The sequence below is a fragment of the Scardinius erythrophthalmus genome, assembly GCF_964197995.2.
Source record: "Scardinius erythrophthalmus genome assembly, chromosome: 16".
Lineage (NCBI taxonomy): Eukaryota > Metazoa > Chordata > Actinopteri > Cypriniformes > Leuciscidae > Scardinius > Scardinius erythrophthalmus.
In genome coordinates, this window is record NC_138236.1 from 26,438,334 (window position 1) to 26,454,650 (window position 16,317).

At 42.3% G+C, this 16,317-nt stretch overlaps 1 protein-coding gene across 4 annotated transcripts in view; it reads left to right on the forward strand.

Annotated features, from left to right (window-relative positions):
- The window catches only part of cep192 (centrosomal protein 192), a 37,032-nt gene extending 29,661 nt beyond the window's left edge, over positions 1-7,371 (forward strand). For 2 of the 4 annotated variants that reach the window (XM_081388828.1, XM_081388831.1), the window contains 15 exons: positions 46-306; positions 508-629; positions 2,432-2,541; positions 2,636-2,798; positions 2,879-3,060; positions 3,205-3,328; positions 3,486-3,591; positions 4,462-4,669; positions 4,929-5,005; positions 5,099-5,194; positions 5,285-5,404; positions 5,589-5,698; positions 5,868-5,997; positions 6,262-6,320; positions 6,712-7,371. In XM_081388828.1, the coding sequence (XP_081244954.1) occupies positions 46-306; positions 508-629; positions 2,432-2,541; positions 2,636-2,798; positions 2,879-3,060; positions 3,205-3,328; positions 3,486-3,591; positions 4,462-4,669; positions 4,929-5,005; positions 5,099-5,194; positions 5,285-5,404; positions 5,589-5,698; positions 5,868-5,997; positions 6,262-6,320; positions 6,712-6,844 (2,001 nt within the window). In that variant the 3' untranslated portion in view covers positions 6,845-7,371. The remainder of the gene's footprint in view (positions 1-45; positions 307-507; positions 630-2,431; positions 2,542-2,635; positions 2,799-2,878; positions 3,061-3,204; positions 3,329-3,485; positions 3,592-4,461; positions 4,670-4,928; positions 5,006-5,098; positions 5,195-5,284; positions 5,405-5,588; positions 5,699-5,867; positions 5,998-6,261; positions 6,321-6,711) is intronic. The other 2 variants (XM_081388829.1, XM_081388830.1) reach the window with 2 other exon arrangements.
- The last annotated feature ends 8,946 nt before the right edge of the window (positions 7,372-16,317 follow it).

Below are 16,317 nucleotides of genomic sequence, written 5' to 3' on the forward strand. Positions count from 1 at the left end.
ATTGTCACAAATAGGTGGTGTTACACTTAATCATGATGTTCTCAGATCCCTTTGTCGGGATATGGCGGCACAAGTAATGTGATCCTGGAGGAGTTGAGGAAGCGTTCTGATGGCTATGTGGCCACGATTGGTGGAGTGCAGGCCGGCCGTGTCAGTAAGCTCTGCGTGTGCGTGCGGAACACGGGCTCACGTGCTGCCTTCGTAAAAGTGGTACCCTACAGCAATCTTCAGAATCGAGCTGTCATGGACTCGACCATTATTAGCTTATCCCCTTCACAGTTTGTTCTGAAAGAGAGAACGCAGGAGGTGAGCCAAGTGCACATTTTACTTTGGTTTAAAAAAAAAAAATTGTTGTGGTGGTGGTATTTTTTTTGTATTTTGTTGATTTTTTTTGAAAAGCTTTCTTCCACGTAACATTTATAGATTTTATTCAGAAATTGCTTTTGGACTGCCATCCATGTTTACACCTGTATTTGCTTGGAAGATTTATCAGTGCTGCTTCTACAGGTGATCACAATAGCGATGAAGGCTTCACGCAGAGAGCAGGCACTCTGTCAGTCGGCTGCCGCTCTCCTTGCAACTGTCTGCCTCTTCTGTGGGGACGAGGTCTCTCGACAACAGTTCAGGAAGTCAGTGACTTTTCTCATTTTACACGATGGCCTGAATTCTCAGATTAAATGAGAAGAATGTAATGTATTCCTGATGCAAAGTGTTAGGGGTTAACAGTTTAGGACCCAAGGACCAGATGTTTGAAAGAAGACCTGGAGTCAGAATTATAAAAAATTGAAAAAAAAAAAAAGTGTTACTGAAGATAGTTTGCAGTTTCATCAGCTTCAAGACTCACACAGGAGTTCGTAGGCCGCCCCGCTTAAAGTTAGAAAGATCACAGCAGTTATACCATTTCCAAGGTCTAAGCTACGTCCTTGCTTACTGGCTGAATGATTCTGATTGGCTTAGAAATTCATAAACATAGTAATTTTCCACACATATACAGATAGACAGAAGCATATCTCCATAGATTATGCAGCTGACACTCGGACCCTGAAGTCAGGCATATCGTGACCTTCCAGGTCGCAGATTTGGGTTGCTGGGTGCCAGCATGTCTCGAACAACAACTCAGTCAATCTCCAACAATGCCAGTGGTTCCTTAACCTGTAAGCAAGAAGACTAACACACACACCCGACACACATCTTTTCCAAGGTTGGATTTGGCCAGGCTCTAACTATAAACAGGAGTCTCGTCTCAAAACATCAAGATAAGTTCTTTCTCTCAGGATATGACACTTTAGTCTAAATGGAAAATATATGTTTTAACTGACAAATGGTCCCTTAAACTATAGACTTCAATGACCCCTATATGTTTTAACACGTTTAAGACCTTTCTCAAACACAAAACAGGTCCCTATTTCATTTCTGGAAGCAATGGGCAAGCAATGTAAATAGTAAATAGGCAAGCACTGTTACTGCATTCAAATATCAAATACAGACATTAAAGAATACATGAAAAGAACATTTCAGTAATCACACTGGTAACTTCAATAACAAAGTAAAATCTCCAGAGAAGTCATTCAACTCATTTGATATTCAGGAGGAAAAATATTGATTAATACCTTGATTATAATCACTTCTTACATGTACATTGAAGCAGTAGTGGATTCCAATCCACCCCCTACAAAACATGCTGATTTGGTGCTAAAGAAACATTTCTTCTTATCAATGATTAAATAGTTTTTGCTGCTTAATATTATTGCAGAAACCGTGATTACACTACCATTCAAAAGTTTGGGGTAAATAAAATAACTTGTTAGCAAGTATGCATTAAATTGATCAAAAGTAACGTAAATACATTTATAATGTTTATAATGTAAAATTAAATTTTTTCAAATAATACTATTCTTTTTAACTTTCTATTTATTGAAGAATCTTGAAAAAAATAAAAAATAAAAATTGTTTCCTGAATAATATTAGCACAGCATTGATAAGAGCCGATTCTTGAGCAGCATTATAGGAATACATTCAAATGTTAAAATGTTTTTAAAATGGAAAACTACTGCAAAGGATATAATGAAAGGTAACATCTCAGTAATTGATGTACTCTTGCAATGAAAAAATAATTGAACACTTACCATATAATGTGTATTTTCTTAGAGGCTTCTAACTGAACATAGTAGGTTTCCTCAGATTGGAAACACATTCTTATATCACATTTATTTTTAAGTGTTGCATGTAGCCGTCCATATTGTACTGGAGATCTTTTTGGAAATTAAACATAATTCCTAGTATATGATTCACACTTACCTGCTGAGGACATTACCTCCTTGATGTCCTTATTAAATATCAAATTGATGTGAGAGAAAAGTTCAGCTGATTTTTAGACATTGTGTGATGGTAAATCATGTTTCACAATTTTGTATTTTAATCTGTTTTCAAGGTTACTACAAATCAAACCAGAAGCAGGGAATAAAGTACTTTCTGAGAACAGCTTATTGAAGAGTATCCCCTTTGATGAAATGTTCCTCGGGGAGGAGCAGGTTCAGGAGGGTAAGATTTGCTCAAATTGAATCGCTTTTACTCAACTGACCCTGGTTATGAATTATTTATTTATTTTTTGGCTTTATGATTGGTTAAATTTCAGCCTATGATTTGCCTCAGAGGCCAAATGAAGCTCAAATTTTCTATGGCAACATGAGCAAAGTGATGCTGTCACTGTTTGGCACTGTGGAATTGTCAGACTCTGGAGAGAGTGACCATATGGAGTCCATCAGACCTTCACAACGGCAGGCTTCCGAATCAGACAGGTAATCATCCTCAACGAATAACATGGTGAACACAAACGAATGCTTTCAGACTTTACGGTGCTGATGAAGTTAATGTGTAGTTCCCCACGCAGCGGTTTGGGGTCATCAGGCCGTTACATCAGTAATGTTTCTCTGGATGTGCTGCCAGTCAAAGGTCCTCCATTAAGCCCATCAGGACCTGTGCTTAAACAAACAGAGCTGAACCTGGAGAGCACCTGGAGCATCAAGCCTGAACAACTGGTTCTCACTGCACCCACTATCAGTAAGTTTAGGACTGTGATATTGAAAATGACCTCAAGTGGTTTAAGTGTTAGACCATTAGTATTTGTTTGAAGCAAATGCACTTAGCATAGTGGGATCGAATGCTTTCCCCTCCGAATGTTATTTTCTGTTGGTTTATTTGCAGACAGTGCAGCTGACACCAGGCATGTGCAAATACTGAACCGCTCAAACAGAGAGCTGAGCTTTGAGCTGTCCTGGCCTGCCCACTGCCTTACCATCACCCCACAGCACGGAGTCATTGAACCTCAGTACGAGACTTGCATATAAACAAACACCAGGAAAATCAATGAAACGGAGTCACCTTAACATTTTGCTCTCATATTTCATTTAAAGCACATAAGCTGATATAAATATTTGGCATTTCAACAAATTTTAATCTATAGGTTTTTTTGGGATTTTTTTCAGGAGCCACTTGCAAATCCTCATCAGTCCCAATCCCTCTCTGGCAACCAAATCCTCAATGCTGCCCTGGAGTGGACAGATCTATGTACAGTGTGATAATCAACAGAAGGTACTAGTTTCCCTCAAAAAAAAAAATGTTAGGAATGTACATGTTTTCAAGGACTGTCTCTAGTTTATATATCAACAAGTTTGACATGCTGTTGCTTTACCACAGAAAATATTTTTAAAGTAATGTTCTTGTTTGAAATCCTATTCAAATCACATTTCTGGTTTTCCGTTTCAGTCTGACTGCTCTGATCAGATTTGTTTGTAGCTATTCTGCCTGTCACTTTCTTATGCCACGTCAAATGTAAACATTTCAGACATTGTAGGAAACATGCTGAAATTGTTGCAGAAATAAGGTTGTTGCAAAGTGCAGATCGAGCAGAACATTTCAGTTTACTGCTAGTCGGCCTGACCTACACGCCTCTTTTGAGACAAGCGGAGATGGCAGCAGTTGCGTTTGCCAGCCTCACCTGTTTCTGCTGCTGCTTCATATAAAATGTAGAAGTCCAGCATCGCGGCTTGCCATTGACATGCTGTAAGACAGCTTCTGTATTGCAAACGTCTCCATGTTGCTAATGCTGTTTTTGCCATTGGGATACCAATTAAATTTCTTCGCCATAGAAGCCTATTCAGAGATTCCAGAAAACTAAACACTGCCACGGGGGGAAACAAATCAGATCTAAACCATTGCGATACACAATGTGGACAGTCAATTCTTTAGATCAGATTCCATTCAGAGACAAATAATCAGATTTGAACTGACGGTGTGAACAGTTGCACAAGCACATGGAGCATTCCAGTGAGTTTAATAACAGAAATGTGCATTAAAAAAAAAAAATTATTTTTGTACAAATTTATGTTACTGCAGATGCAAATAAAACATCATGGTGTTGCTCTCTCCGTAACGTCTATTCTTATGTCTCTTTCTTTGAAGTCCATTAAAGTCCAGATCCGACAGGATCTGGCCATGGATGTCTCTTCCACTAGCTGTGCCACGGACCGCTCTTTATGCCCACTACCCCCTCAGGCTGAGACCCCTACCGTACCAGGACAGAAACCTCAGTGCAGCAGCGCCCAACCTCAGGTTGAGATCAAGAACCGAACCCTTGTCTTCTCACCCACTGCCTCTGGAGAGTCATCAGGTAACTTTAGAACCTGCCATCTGAACTTCATCTTTATCATAGTCAAAATTGCGTATTGTAATTTTGTCTTCAAGATAAAAAGCCCAGTTGTCCCATCTTATGTCGCTATGTCTCTGTACAGTCACTTTCTCAAAAATCACCTGTCATTATTTGTCCAGTAACAGGATTTTAATCAGTTTGAGACATTAGAACTTTCAGTATAAGTCTGAATTATTGGCCTAATAAAATTGTGTAAGGAAAGCTTCTTTCCTTTGTACAGAATGTTCCCTGGAAGTGGAGAATCATGGAGAGGAGGTGAGGTGGTACCTCTCTTCATTTGCACCTCCATATGTGAAGGTGTGTGATTGTTGGCACTTATGTAAGAATTTTGACTCCTTTCATTCCTGAGGGATTTATTGATTTTGACTTTGCTGTTGTCTCTTGGTTCAGGGTGTTGATAGCAGTGGAGATGTTTACCGTGCCACATACTCTGCCTTCAGGTGTGAGAAGGTATCTGGGACTTTGGGGATTCAAGAGAGGATGAAGGTAGGGCAGGGCAAAACATCATCTTGTGGCTGACAGATCTAATGCAATTTAACCAGATTTAACCCTTTTTTTGTGGTGTTTTGTTAAAAGGTTCCAATCACTTTCCTCCCACGTGACCGAGGAGATTATGCCCAGTTTTGGGATTTGGAATGCCACCCTGCCGCCAAACCTCAGCACAAGAGCCGCGTTCGCTTCCAGCTGTGTGGCACTGTAAGTCTCTTGAATGCAGTGTTCTGTAGTTTGTGTCTTTTATAACCACACTAACCTAATGCAACCCCCATTGTTAGCTGAAAATGTTAATCAAAGAGAGAATCAAAAAGTAATACATGTGCAGTAATCTAATTGGGAATGGCAGTCTTTCACAGTTTTTGAGTGTATTAATTTGTGTGTGCAGGGCATAAGAGCAGGAGAAGGAGCGAGTGTTAAAGAAAATTGCTCGTTGGTGAAAACAGAAGCCACTGTGAAGAACAGGAAGAGACTGGAGTCTGCAGGCTCAAAGACAGGGTAAGAGTCTTTCACACTGAAGTACCACTGACCGTCTGTCTTATTAACATGCAGAACTCAACACTACAATCTGCAGCCAATCTAAATCTGATCTATTGAGAAAGATTCAACTTTCCCCTCTAAAACATTTCATAGGGCATATTTTGCTGTTTATCTTTAATTCATCCAGATCTTCAACTGAGACCCAAAAGAGGGGAGTGTATGCACCCCAAAGTCTGTACACATTTCCTGCCACACGTGTGGGCGTCACCAGCACGCTGAAGGTTAACTTCAGAAATAACTCCTTCGACACACATGAGGTGAGAACACTAATGACCTTCAAAGAAGTCACATGACATTCGTAAAGCGGCAATAACTAATCCAAACGGACTCTTCACAGTTGTTCAAAGTTCTGTTTCTGAGGAAAAATACATTAAGAATTCACAGAGCAATTATTTACATATAAAATACGTTCAAGTCTAACAACTTCAGTCATATTGCATGTTGATGTGTGCAGTGTTATTATTGCTGCTCCTAAATGTCTGGCATGAGACTTATTTTGAGCTTTTCTAATTAACTTGCAGCTAAAATTCATAAGTCCTAAAGAGCCTTTCCACATCAAGCATTCAAATTATTCTCTAAGGTGAGTTAAATCTTCTCTCGCTTATTCTCTAGTAGTAGTAAGTCTTACTGTTTGCTCAAGCCAATTTAAGAAATAGCAAGTAGAGATTTTATTGAAGCATTCCATGTCACTTCCTGCTGCCAATGCCTGATGTGAAGGCTCTGATTCTGAGCTCAGCCACAGGTCGGCCAGAGTGGTGTTTTTGTGGTTCGTAGCACTGTATGCATGTGATTGTGTACTAAATGTGTGTGGTGTTAAATAAATCATTTTTAACTTGTTTAAATATTATATTAATGTGGAATTCATGTTTAACATTAGTTTTTTTTTTTTAAGTAACATCACAAGCTAGTTAGGTGTGCTATTATACCTGCATGTTTTCAAGCATTGAACCTTTTTCCATGTGGCTTTCTAGATCACAACACTACATCAACCTCCCTGTGCAGTTCGTGCCGGCCGCTGCGGGCCAGTTTTCCGGCACGCTACTCGTACAGACGGGCACAGACGCTAAACTGGCCGTAGAGCTCAATGGAGAAGCCTTGCCATAAAGACCTGCTCACCGCCAGCAGAGGCCACTGCAAGACGAAGCTAATAATGAAGAGGCATACTTGAAACTTTTTCTTCTAAATGCTTTGCAAAAGAATGTCAAGCTTTGTGTTTTCCCCCATCCTTAGTTTTTCTAGTTGTTGTCAACTATCATCTTATACTTTCTTTGGATATAAGCACCATGCAATATGGATATTATATATCCAGCATCACAACATCATTTGAATGTGTTTGCCACAGTTTGTCACCTTCGTATCACTGATGTAAGGTCTGTATCAGTTTTCTACCTTGATGTAAGGATTTGTTTCATTTTGTGTAACTGTTAACATGAGCTCACCTGTTGATAGAAGTGTCATCACATAATGAGGCCGAACAAATATTTTAAAGAAAGATTTGAATCACCATTAGTTGAAGATTGCAGCACAAAAATCATTTTATGTGTAAATTTTTTTTTTTTTTTTTTTCTGTCGTAGGTATTTATTTTAAATCAGTTCTTGATTAAATAAAAAAATAATTTTATTTATTGGTGAATTGTCTTCCACTAATGTGTATCTTACCCTTACTATTTAATTAGGGCCTGAGCACCGATGGTGAGAGGACCCTATTGGAATTGCTCCGTTTATTATTATTCCTCCGCTTCTTCTCCAAAGTGAATTGCTTTTTTGAGGGCCTAAACATGCTCAAACTCACAAAACTTTGCACATGCATCAGAAGTGGAGAAAATGTACACATGAAATGGGTTTCAGAATTGGGTGGGGCAAAATGGCTCAATAGCGCCCCCTACAATATTTCGAATTGGCGCTGGCGCAACGTTTCACGTACATGGACGAAATTTGGTACATGCATGTAATGACCCAATACCTACTAAAAAGTCTCTTGGAGCGTAGCCCTAAACACAACAGGAAGTCTGCCATTTTGAATTTCCTCTCTGATTTGTGTGCAGTTTTTGCCATTTTAAGGCCTCGTACTTTAACAAACTCCTACAGTTTTGATCTGATCCTCTTCAAATTTGGTGAGTGTAATCTTAAGGCCTTTGCGACGTTAAATTGCGAAGATCTTGAGTTTTCGTCAAAGGGTGTGTCCTCCTATATTTACACATTGCCCAATCACGAAACTTTGCACACGCGTCAAAAATTTGATGTTTCGCTATGAAACCGGAAGTTATTGTAACTCGGACATACAGTGTCCGATCTGCCCCAAACTTCATGTTTTATTAAAGTCCTGACCTGAAGACAACAGGAAATGACACGTTTTACACTGTGATTAACTCTTTATAGAGATTTAACCAGATCAAAATCATATATGGTCAGTCTAATCTTAAAGGCACACTGTGTAGAAATTGTGTTTTTGTCAAACAGCGACCCCTAGAGTCGCTGTGGAACACCTGCACTGTTGTAAATACGTGACGTATGCTGTAAAGCAGTCGAATTTTGTAGTTCTTTTTGTGCTTGGGTTACTACCCGAACCCCGAAGTTACATAGTGCCAGTAAAAGCGATATAGACCCGTCAGGCTATGCCAGACGTGTCATTCAATCTATTGTAAGTTGATGTACCATCACAAGGGTCTTGGAAATATATTATGAAGGTTGAAAAGCTACATAGTGTTCCTTTAAGGCCTTAATGGTGGTAAATTGTGAAGATCTTGAGTTTTCGCTGAAGGGTGTGTCCGTGGCGGCCTGACAAATTCTGACGTTTCGCCATGAAAGAGGAAGCTGTTGTAACTCAGGCTTACAATGTCCGATCTGCCCCAAACTTCACATGTTTGATAAGAGACCTGTTCTGAACGCATCTACATGACAATATTCAGCTAGTCATAGCACCCCCTGTTGGCAACAGGAAATTACATGTTTTACACTGTAATTCACTCCCACTTGCAACACTTGGCTAAGTGCTAATTTATGCGATTAACGCCACGAAACAGGAAGTTGTAACTGGGCAATTCCACGCAAAACTGTCACATCCATAACGCCAACACAATGCCATGGTATTTAGTTGGCGTTATGGATGTGACCGTTTTGCGCGGAATTGCCCTACTCAGGCGTACAATGTCCAATCTGCCCCAAACTTTACATGTTTGAAAAGAATCCTGTCCTGAAGACATCTACATGCCAATATTCAGTTAATAGTAATAGCGCCACCTGTAGCAGGAAGTGTGGCAAATACAAATGACTTTGACATAGTCCTCCTATATTTACATACTGCCCACCGTGCTCTGTTTTCCTAAAGCCGCCGGGTGTCGGTGACACGGGTGCAAGGGCCCTTTTCATCGCTGCTTGCAGCTTTAATTTATGCGGGGTTTTTTTTGCTTCATAATGAAAAGGTTTTTGAGCTTGTTTATGTTTAAGTTAAATGCACACTACAGCTTTTTTTCTTTTCTTCAAAATTAACATTTAAATGAGTCAATACATCACTGCTTCTTCCAAAACTTGTTTTTGACTTGCCCTGATTCACTATGGTAAGCCTATTATAAATGTTTATATTTTAGGCCTAGCGAGATGGTTTTCGCGGGAAATTGCATACATGCTTCACTCGTCCGGTCTCATTATATGCGTAAATAGAGAGGACTTGTTCCGGCTACTTTGACACGTGTGTGGTGTGGGAGGGAGACTGGCATAAGTTAGTTGTTACAACGAGTAAGAAAGGTTGACATGGAGCAGATAAATATGGAACCTCTGGGGGAATCACCAGTTTGAAAAAATGCAGAGAGTCTGCTTGCAAAAGAGAACGCCACAGATTTGAACCTATGAAAGGGAACCAGAATCAACACTGGCTTGACTTTTAGAAGATGACAAGAAAGGGATTTGAAATGTTGTAAAAGCGACGCGGAGACGTCATTTTTAGTACTAAACCAGTGAGTAAGGTATTGTATTGAACAGTTAAATTGCCATAGTATCTCTCTAACAGAGTTCATTATAAAGCATTATCTGAAGGGCCATTTTATAATCTGTTGATCAGCTAAAGTAACGTCTTCAGCTAGTCAGTTTGAGATCATCCATCTAAATTGAGACAGGGATCGCTGCAGGTTGGAGTAATGGGTGTGCCGAGAGGTGAATTAATTTCTACAAAAGAGACTAACCTTAACCCTGCCCTACAGCCTGACAGACCGCTTTTGCGACCAATTAATTTTCTCTCCACGCCCTACCTTTGTGCACTAATCAAACTTTCGTCACACCCATTACTCACACCTCCAGATACTGTGATAGATTTCTTAATTAATAACTAACATTTGTTTTTCTTGCAGGAAACCATACCCCTTTGACTTTGGTTGTGTGAGTGTATAAATAGCAAATATGGGAAATTAAACTAGACAGATGTCTAAACTTGAAACCAAAAACAGAGTTTGGTTCTACCTGGTAAAAGAGGGGATGCATATGAAGAACTAATAAAATTGTGGGGAAATTATGAAATGCAGCATGACATTTTTGCCATACCTCCTTATTCTATAAAAACTGTTGAATTCTTTTAGCTGGTGGGATTCTCAATGGAATTTGTCTGAGATCCTCCGGCCTTGCTTCTTCTTGGGGGAGATTCTCTGAGAAATGCTCGAGAGATCCTCCGGCCGTGATTAAAGCAATTAGAGGACATTTGCTGAAGTCTGTTTGTTGATTATTCCTGTGCAGGAAGTAATAGTAGGGAGGTTAAGTGACTTTTGACTTCAAGTCATGATGCAAAGGTCCCCTTTGGTATGGAAGTACCTTAGGGCCATAGAAATAAATTTATCCTAAGACAGACGTGAGATCACATTTTGTATCTTATATACGCACATTTTTTAAAAATGGCCGCCGACCATACTTGAGAGGCCCATATCTTTTCTTCTGTTATAGCTATAATGACAAATTTGGTATCAACGTGTACATTTTTGGGGTCAAGGAGTCCAATAAAATAGGTTCCAAGACTAAAAAAACAATAATGTTGTCCTTACCATGACAATTGGAGGTGAAGTATGCAATTTTTTATTAAAAAACACATGCCAAACACACAGTGTTTCGTGGGAGGTGGGAGGTTTTTTCCTAAAATGTTCGATTTTGACATCTTAATTTCAAAAGGCTATATCTTAAAAGTGATAAAAGATAGAGACTTTCTGTAAATTAGAGAAATATTAAGGATGACCCAAAGTTTATGTAGGGATTACATTTCCCCATCTAATTTGCATATTATGACGTCATTATGGTGGCGGCAATCTTGGATTATAGAATTTTCATGAAAAGTCACATTTAAATGATAAAATGATCAAATGCAGCACTTCTTTCCCCCCAAAATGTCCCTCACCTTCTGTATGCTATATTGCATTATACTGAATGCTCAGGTAAATAGTAAGTAGTAAACAAACTGTGTAAATCATTACTAATAAATGGTAGAAACAAACCGAATGCAAGTAGCGGTTGGCCTTTTGCTGTAGAGATTTTCTATTTTCTACATATAGTAAATCATCCTCATAAAATCTCCCGCCTCGTTCCCCACAACACTAACACGCCTGCTAACTTCGCGATGAACACTCCGACCCCGAGAAACATTGTTTCCACCACTGACAATGGGTAAAGGACCATCTAAATTGGGCAAAGGATTCACCGTTTGTGCTTGGTGTAGGGCTATACTTTCACTTTCAGAATCAGGCAGATATTCCCATTCATAATCAGGGTCCACGAATAGAAGACCCAACACTTCATTGCGGGTAAGTTTTATTGATGCCATTAGATATAATAATAATAATAATAATAATCTAATACAAATACTCGCTGACGTTGACAATATTGCTCTGATAAAATGGCTCACTCGCACACTAGCTCCGCTTTTGTTCGCACTGATTCAATGCACTCTAGCTCGAAGATTTTGTATAGAAGCATGACGTTTTTTTGAGTCGCGGATGAAGTATGACATGTCTGCCATCTAATGGAGGGTAGGTTGAACGAAATTTGACACCCTATTTGACAAAATCGGCCGTTTTATTCAGTGGACTGCCTGAGGTGGGACCACGACACCAATCTGCTCCTAGTGACTGATCACTGAATTCGCTATATCTATGCTAAATGTTTTCAAGTGGTCATATGACACACATTCCTCTTTTATGCATGGCCTCCACCAGATATCTACTACCACTTTGCTGGTGTAGTTTCATTGCCAGATATAGCGAAGCTGGTGTTTCCCTCTCTCTTATGTGACGAGGAACACTGCCATGTTTCTTGGATCTGCATCTTACAGAGTTGAAAATTATTTGCTGCCCAATGGATGTTGCAGCCTGGAACTTCTCAGGTCCAGGAGGTGGCTGATCAATACCTGATCCATCAAGAAGCATGTGTAAGAACGATCTCAGCATGGGAGGGATAGAATCAGCTTCACAGGAAGTTGAGAAGGCACCTGTAAAAGCATGCTTCATGGGGAGATACTCTTGCCGAAGGATATTGGCAGCTTTGAAGATGATGGAGACATCGGTAGAAGTGTTGTTTTTCATGTTAGCAACAGCTTTGCTCAGGTCATCATCAAATACAATGGACCAGACACGATTTATTTGTACTGATCTGATGTCAGGAATCAGGCGTTCAATATCCTTCCGAAGGCGTGTGGTGTTGCATTTGATGTTTGGAAATCCAAGATCAGCAATGCGCTCGTCATAGAGGGCTGTCAAGTCAGACATTGCCAGTGATTCCCCTGAGCAACGATAGTCCTCGATGTATTCGAGCAACTCATTGAGGACATGTGCTCTGATGACCTTAGTTGCATTACTTTCAGTTGAGTCACATCCAACAGTTTCTGCTTTTCTATAGAGCCTAGTCAGGCATGGACGATGATAAACAGCATTAATAGCAACCATGTCACCAGCAGCTAGTTCAGCCAATAGATGCCTGTCACCCACCACCTGAGCACATTCTTTCACTTTTCTATCCAAGCCAAGGGTGGCAGCCCTCCTCAGTTCCTTTTTTTTGCCCACTTCACCACAGAAGAGACACAGTTTATCAAATGGTTCACATGATGATGTTGAGGGTCTGGGTAAAGCGAGTGTGGTGGACTTGTCACTCATGCGCCATGTTTTTACTGGACTCACAGACTCTACATGCTTTTTTCTTTTTCTTGCTCTCTCAACTTTTTGTTTATCAATCGCATTTCTGCAGCTTTTGTGCCACACCATAGGATTTTGAATCATCAGCTGAACTACATCCTGACTACCACCACTAATGTCCACTATAAACTCAGGCAGATCCCCTAATGCCTTCAGCTCCAGGATGTTATCTAAAGCTTCTTTGTAACATGATTGCAATCTTTCAGGATTGTTTCTCAGTTTGAATGATGAAGAGGGATCTATCCATCCATCCATCCATCCATCCATCTTCTTCCGCTTATCCGGGGCCGGGTCGCGGGGGCAGCAGTCTAAGCAGAGATGCCCAGACTTCCCTCTCCCTAGACACTTCCTCCAGCTCTTCCGGGGGGACACCGAGGCGTTCCCAGGCCAGCCGGGAGACATAGTGTCTCCATAGTCTGTCCTAGGTCTTCCCGGGGGTCTCCTCCCAGTGGGACGCGCCCGGAACACCTTCCCGGGAAGGTGTCCAGGAGGCATCCGGAACAGATGCCCGAGCCACCTCAGCTGACCCCTCTGGATGTGGAGGAGCAGCTGCTCTACTCTGCGCTCCTCCCGAGTGAAAGAGCTTCTCACCCTATCTCTAAGGGATCGCCCAGCCACCCTGCGGAGAAAGCTCATTTCGGCCGCCTGTATCTAGGATCTTGTCCTTTCGGTCATGACCAAAAGCTCATGACCATAGGTGAGAATAGGAACGTAGATTGACCGGTAAATCGAGAGCTTCGCCTTGCGGCTCAGCTCTTTCTTCACCATGACAGACCAGTACATCGACCGCATTACTGCAAAAGCTGCACCGATTCGTCTGTCAATCTCCCGTTCCATCCTTCCCTCACTCGTGAACAAAACCCCAAGATACTTAAACTCCTCCACTTGAGGCAGGAACTCTCCACCAAGTCACCCTTTTCTGGCCTCGGATTTGGAGGTGTTGATTCTCATCCCAGCCGCTTCACACTCGGCTGCAAACCGTCCCAGTGCATGCTGAAGGTCCTGGTTTGATGAGGCCAACATGACAACATCATCTGCAAAGAGCAGAGACGAAATCGTGTTGTCACCAAACCTGACACCCTCCGGCCCCTGGCTGCGCCTAGAAATTCTGTCCATAAAAATTATGAACAGAACCGGCGACAAAGGGCAGCCCTGCCGGAGTCCAAAATGCACCGGGAGTCCCGCAAGCCAACCAGGCCCGATAGGACTCCTTCTTCAGCTTGACGGCATCCTTTACTTCCGGTGTCCACCACCGGCTTCGGGGATTGCCGCCTCGACAGGCACCTGAGACCTTACGGCCACAGCTCCGAGCGGCCGCTTCGACAATGGAGGTGGAGAACATGGTCCACTCGGACTCAATATCTCCAGCCTCCCTCGGGATCCGGTCGAAGCTCCACCGGAGGTGGGAGTTGAAGATCTCTCTGACAGGAGACTCGGTCAAACGTTCCCAGCAGACCCTCACAGTACGCTTGGGTCTGTTGAGTCTGTCCAGCTTCCTCCCCCGCCATCGGATCCAACTCACCACCAGGTGGTGATCAGTTGACAGCTCCACCCCTCTCTTTACCCTCTCTTGGAGTGTCCAAGACATACGGCCGCAGGTCAGATGAAACGACCACAAAGTCGATCATCGACCTACGGCCTAGGGTGTCCTGGTGCCACGTGCACTGATGGACACCCTTATGCTTGAACATGGTGTTCAATATGGACAAACTGTAACTAGCACAGAAGTCCAATAACTGAACACTGCTCGGGTTCAGATCAGGGGGGCCGTTCCTCCCAATCACGCCACTCCAGGTGTCACTGCCACTGCCCACGTGGGCATTGAAGTCCCCCAGTAGAACGACGGAGTCCCCAGTTGGAGCACTTTCCAGCACCCCTCCCAGAGACCCAAAGAAGGCCGGGTACTCTGCACTGCCGTTTGGCCCGTAGGCACACACGACAGTGAGAGACCTATCCCAGACCCGAAGGCGCAGGGAAACGACCCTCTCGTTCACCGGGGTGAACTCCAACACATGGTGGCTGAGCTGGGGGTCTATAAGCAAACATACACCAGCCCGCCACCTCTCACCATGGGCAACTCCAGAGTGGTGAAGAGTCCATCCTCTCTTGAGGAGTGTGGTTCCAGAGCCCAAGCCGTGCGTAGAGGTGATCCCGACTATCTCTAGTCGGAACCTCTCAACCTCACGCACAATCTCAGGCTCCTTCCCCGCCAGTGAGGTGATGTTCCACGTCCCTAGAGCTAGCTTCTGTGTCCAGGGATCGGGTTGTCGAGGCCCCCGCCTTCGACTGCCGCCCGATCCTCTCAGCACTGACCCCCTTACGGTCCCTCCTGCAGGTGGTGAGCCCATGGGAAGGCGGCCCCACGTCGCTCCTTTGAGTTGAGCCCGGCCGGACCCCGTGGGGGGAGGCCCGGCCACCAGGCGCTCGCATACGAGCCCCAACCACCGGCCTGGCTCCAGGGTGGGGCCCCGGCTGCGCCATACCGTGCGACGTCACGGTCCTCGGTTTAAGAGGGATCTTTTTTCAATCTTTAGGGCGGACTGACATAGGAAGCATAAACTCCAGTCACGGCATTCCATTATGGCTAATCTGAAAAAAGAAATGAAGTTGCTTTATCATCATAAGAGAGATAATATGAGCATTAACAAGCATTCGCAAAAGTAAGAAATATCAAATAATGAAGCTAGCTAACTAGCTAGCAACATGTAGGCTATGTGCTTGCTTCAATAAAAATGACACTAACTAGTCACTTGCTAGTTATGATGAAGCTAACTAGTTACTAGCGACCTAGTTATAATGAAGCTAACTAGTTACTAGCTAGCTAGTTACTAGTTATCTAACATTAAAAGCATTTTTCTATTTAATGAGGAAGTCATACGAACCTCAAAGTGTTAACCTGTCACCTCTGACCTTCAACAGCTGTCACAGCTCCTGGTGCAGATGGGATGTGTTGTTGCAGGAACTGATTTGCTATAGGCTACTCCTGACTGGTCGAAATCTCATGCTACTTAGGACAAATGTAAAGTACAGAAGTAGCTGCACTGCTTAAATACAAAATTAAAGTTTTTGAAGGAAAAGATAAGTAAAGTCACTGATGACACAATTTTTATGTGAAATGTGCATATTTACCCCCAATTGTCATGGTATGGGGAAAATTTTAGTTTTTTTAAACTTGAAACCAATTTTATTGGATTCCTTGACCCCAAAAATGTACACTTTGACACCAAATTTGTCATTATAGTGATAACAAAAGCAAAGATATGGGCTCTAGAGTATTTTCGGCGCATTGGCGGCCATTTTTGAAAAAACCTGTTTATTTCTGATACAAAGTGTGATCTCACTTGTGTCTTAGGATAAATTTATTTGTATGACCCTAAGGTACTTCCATACCAAAGACGACCTTTGCATCATGACTTGAAG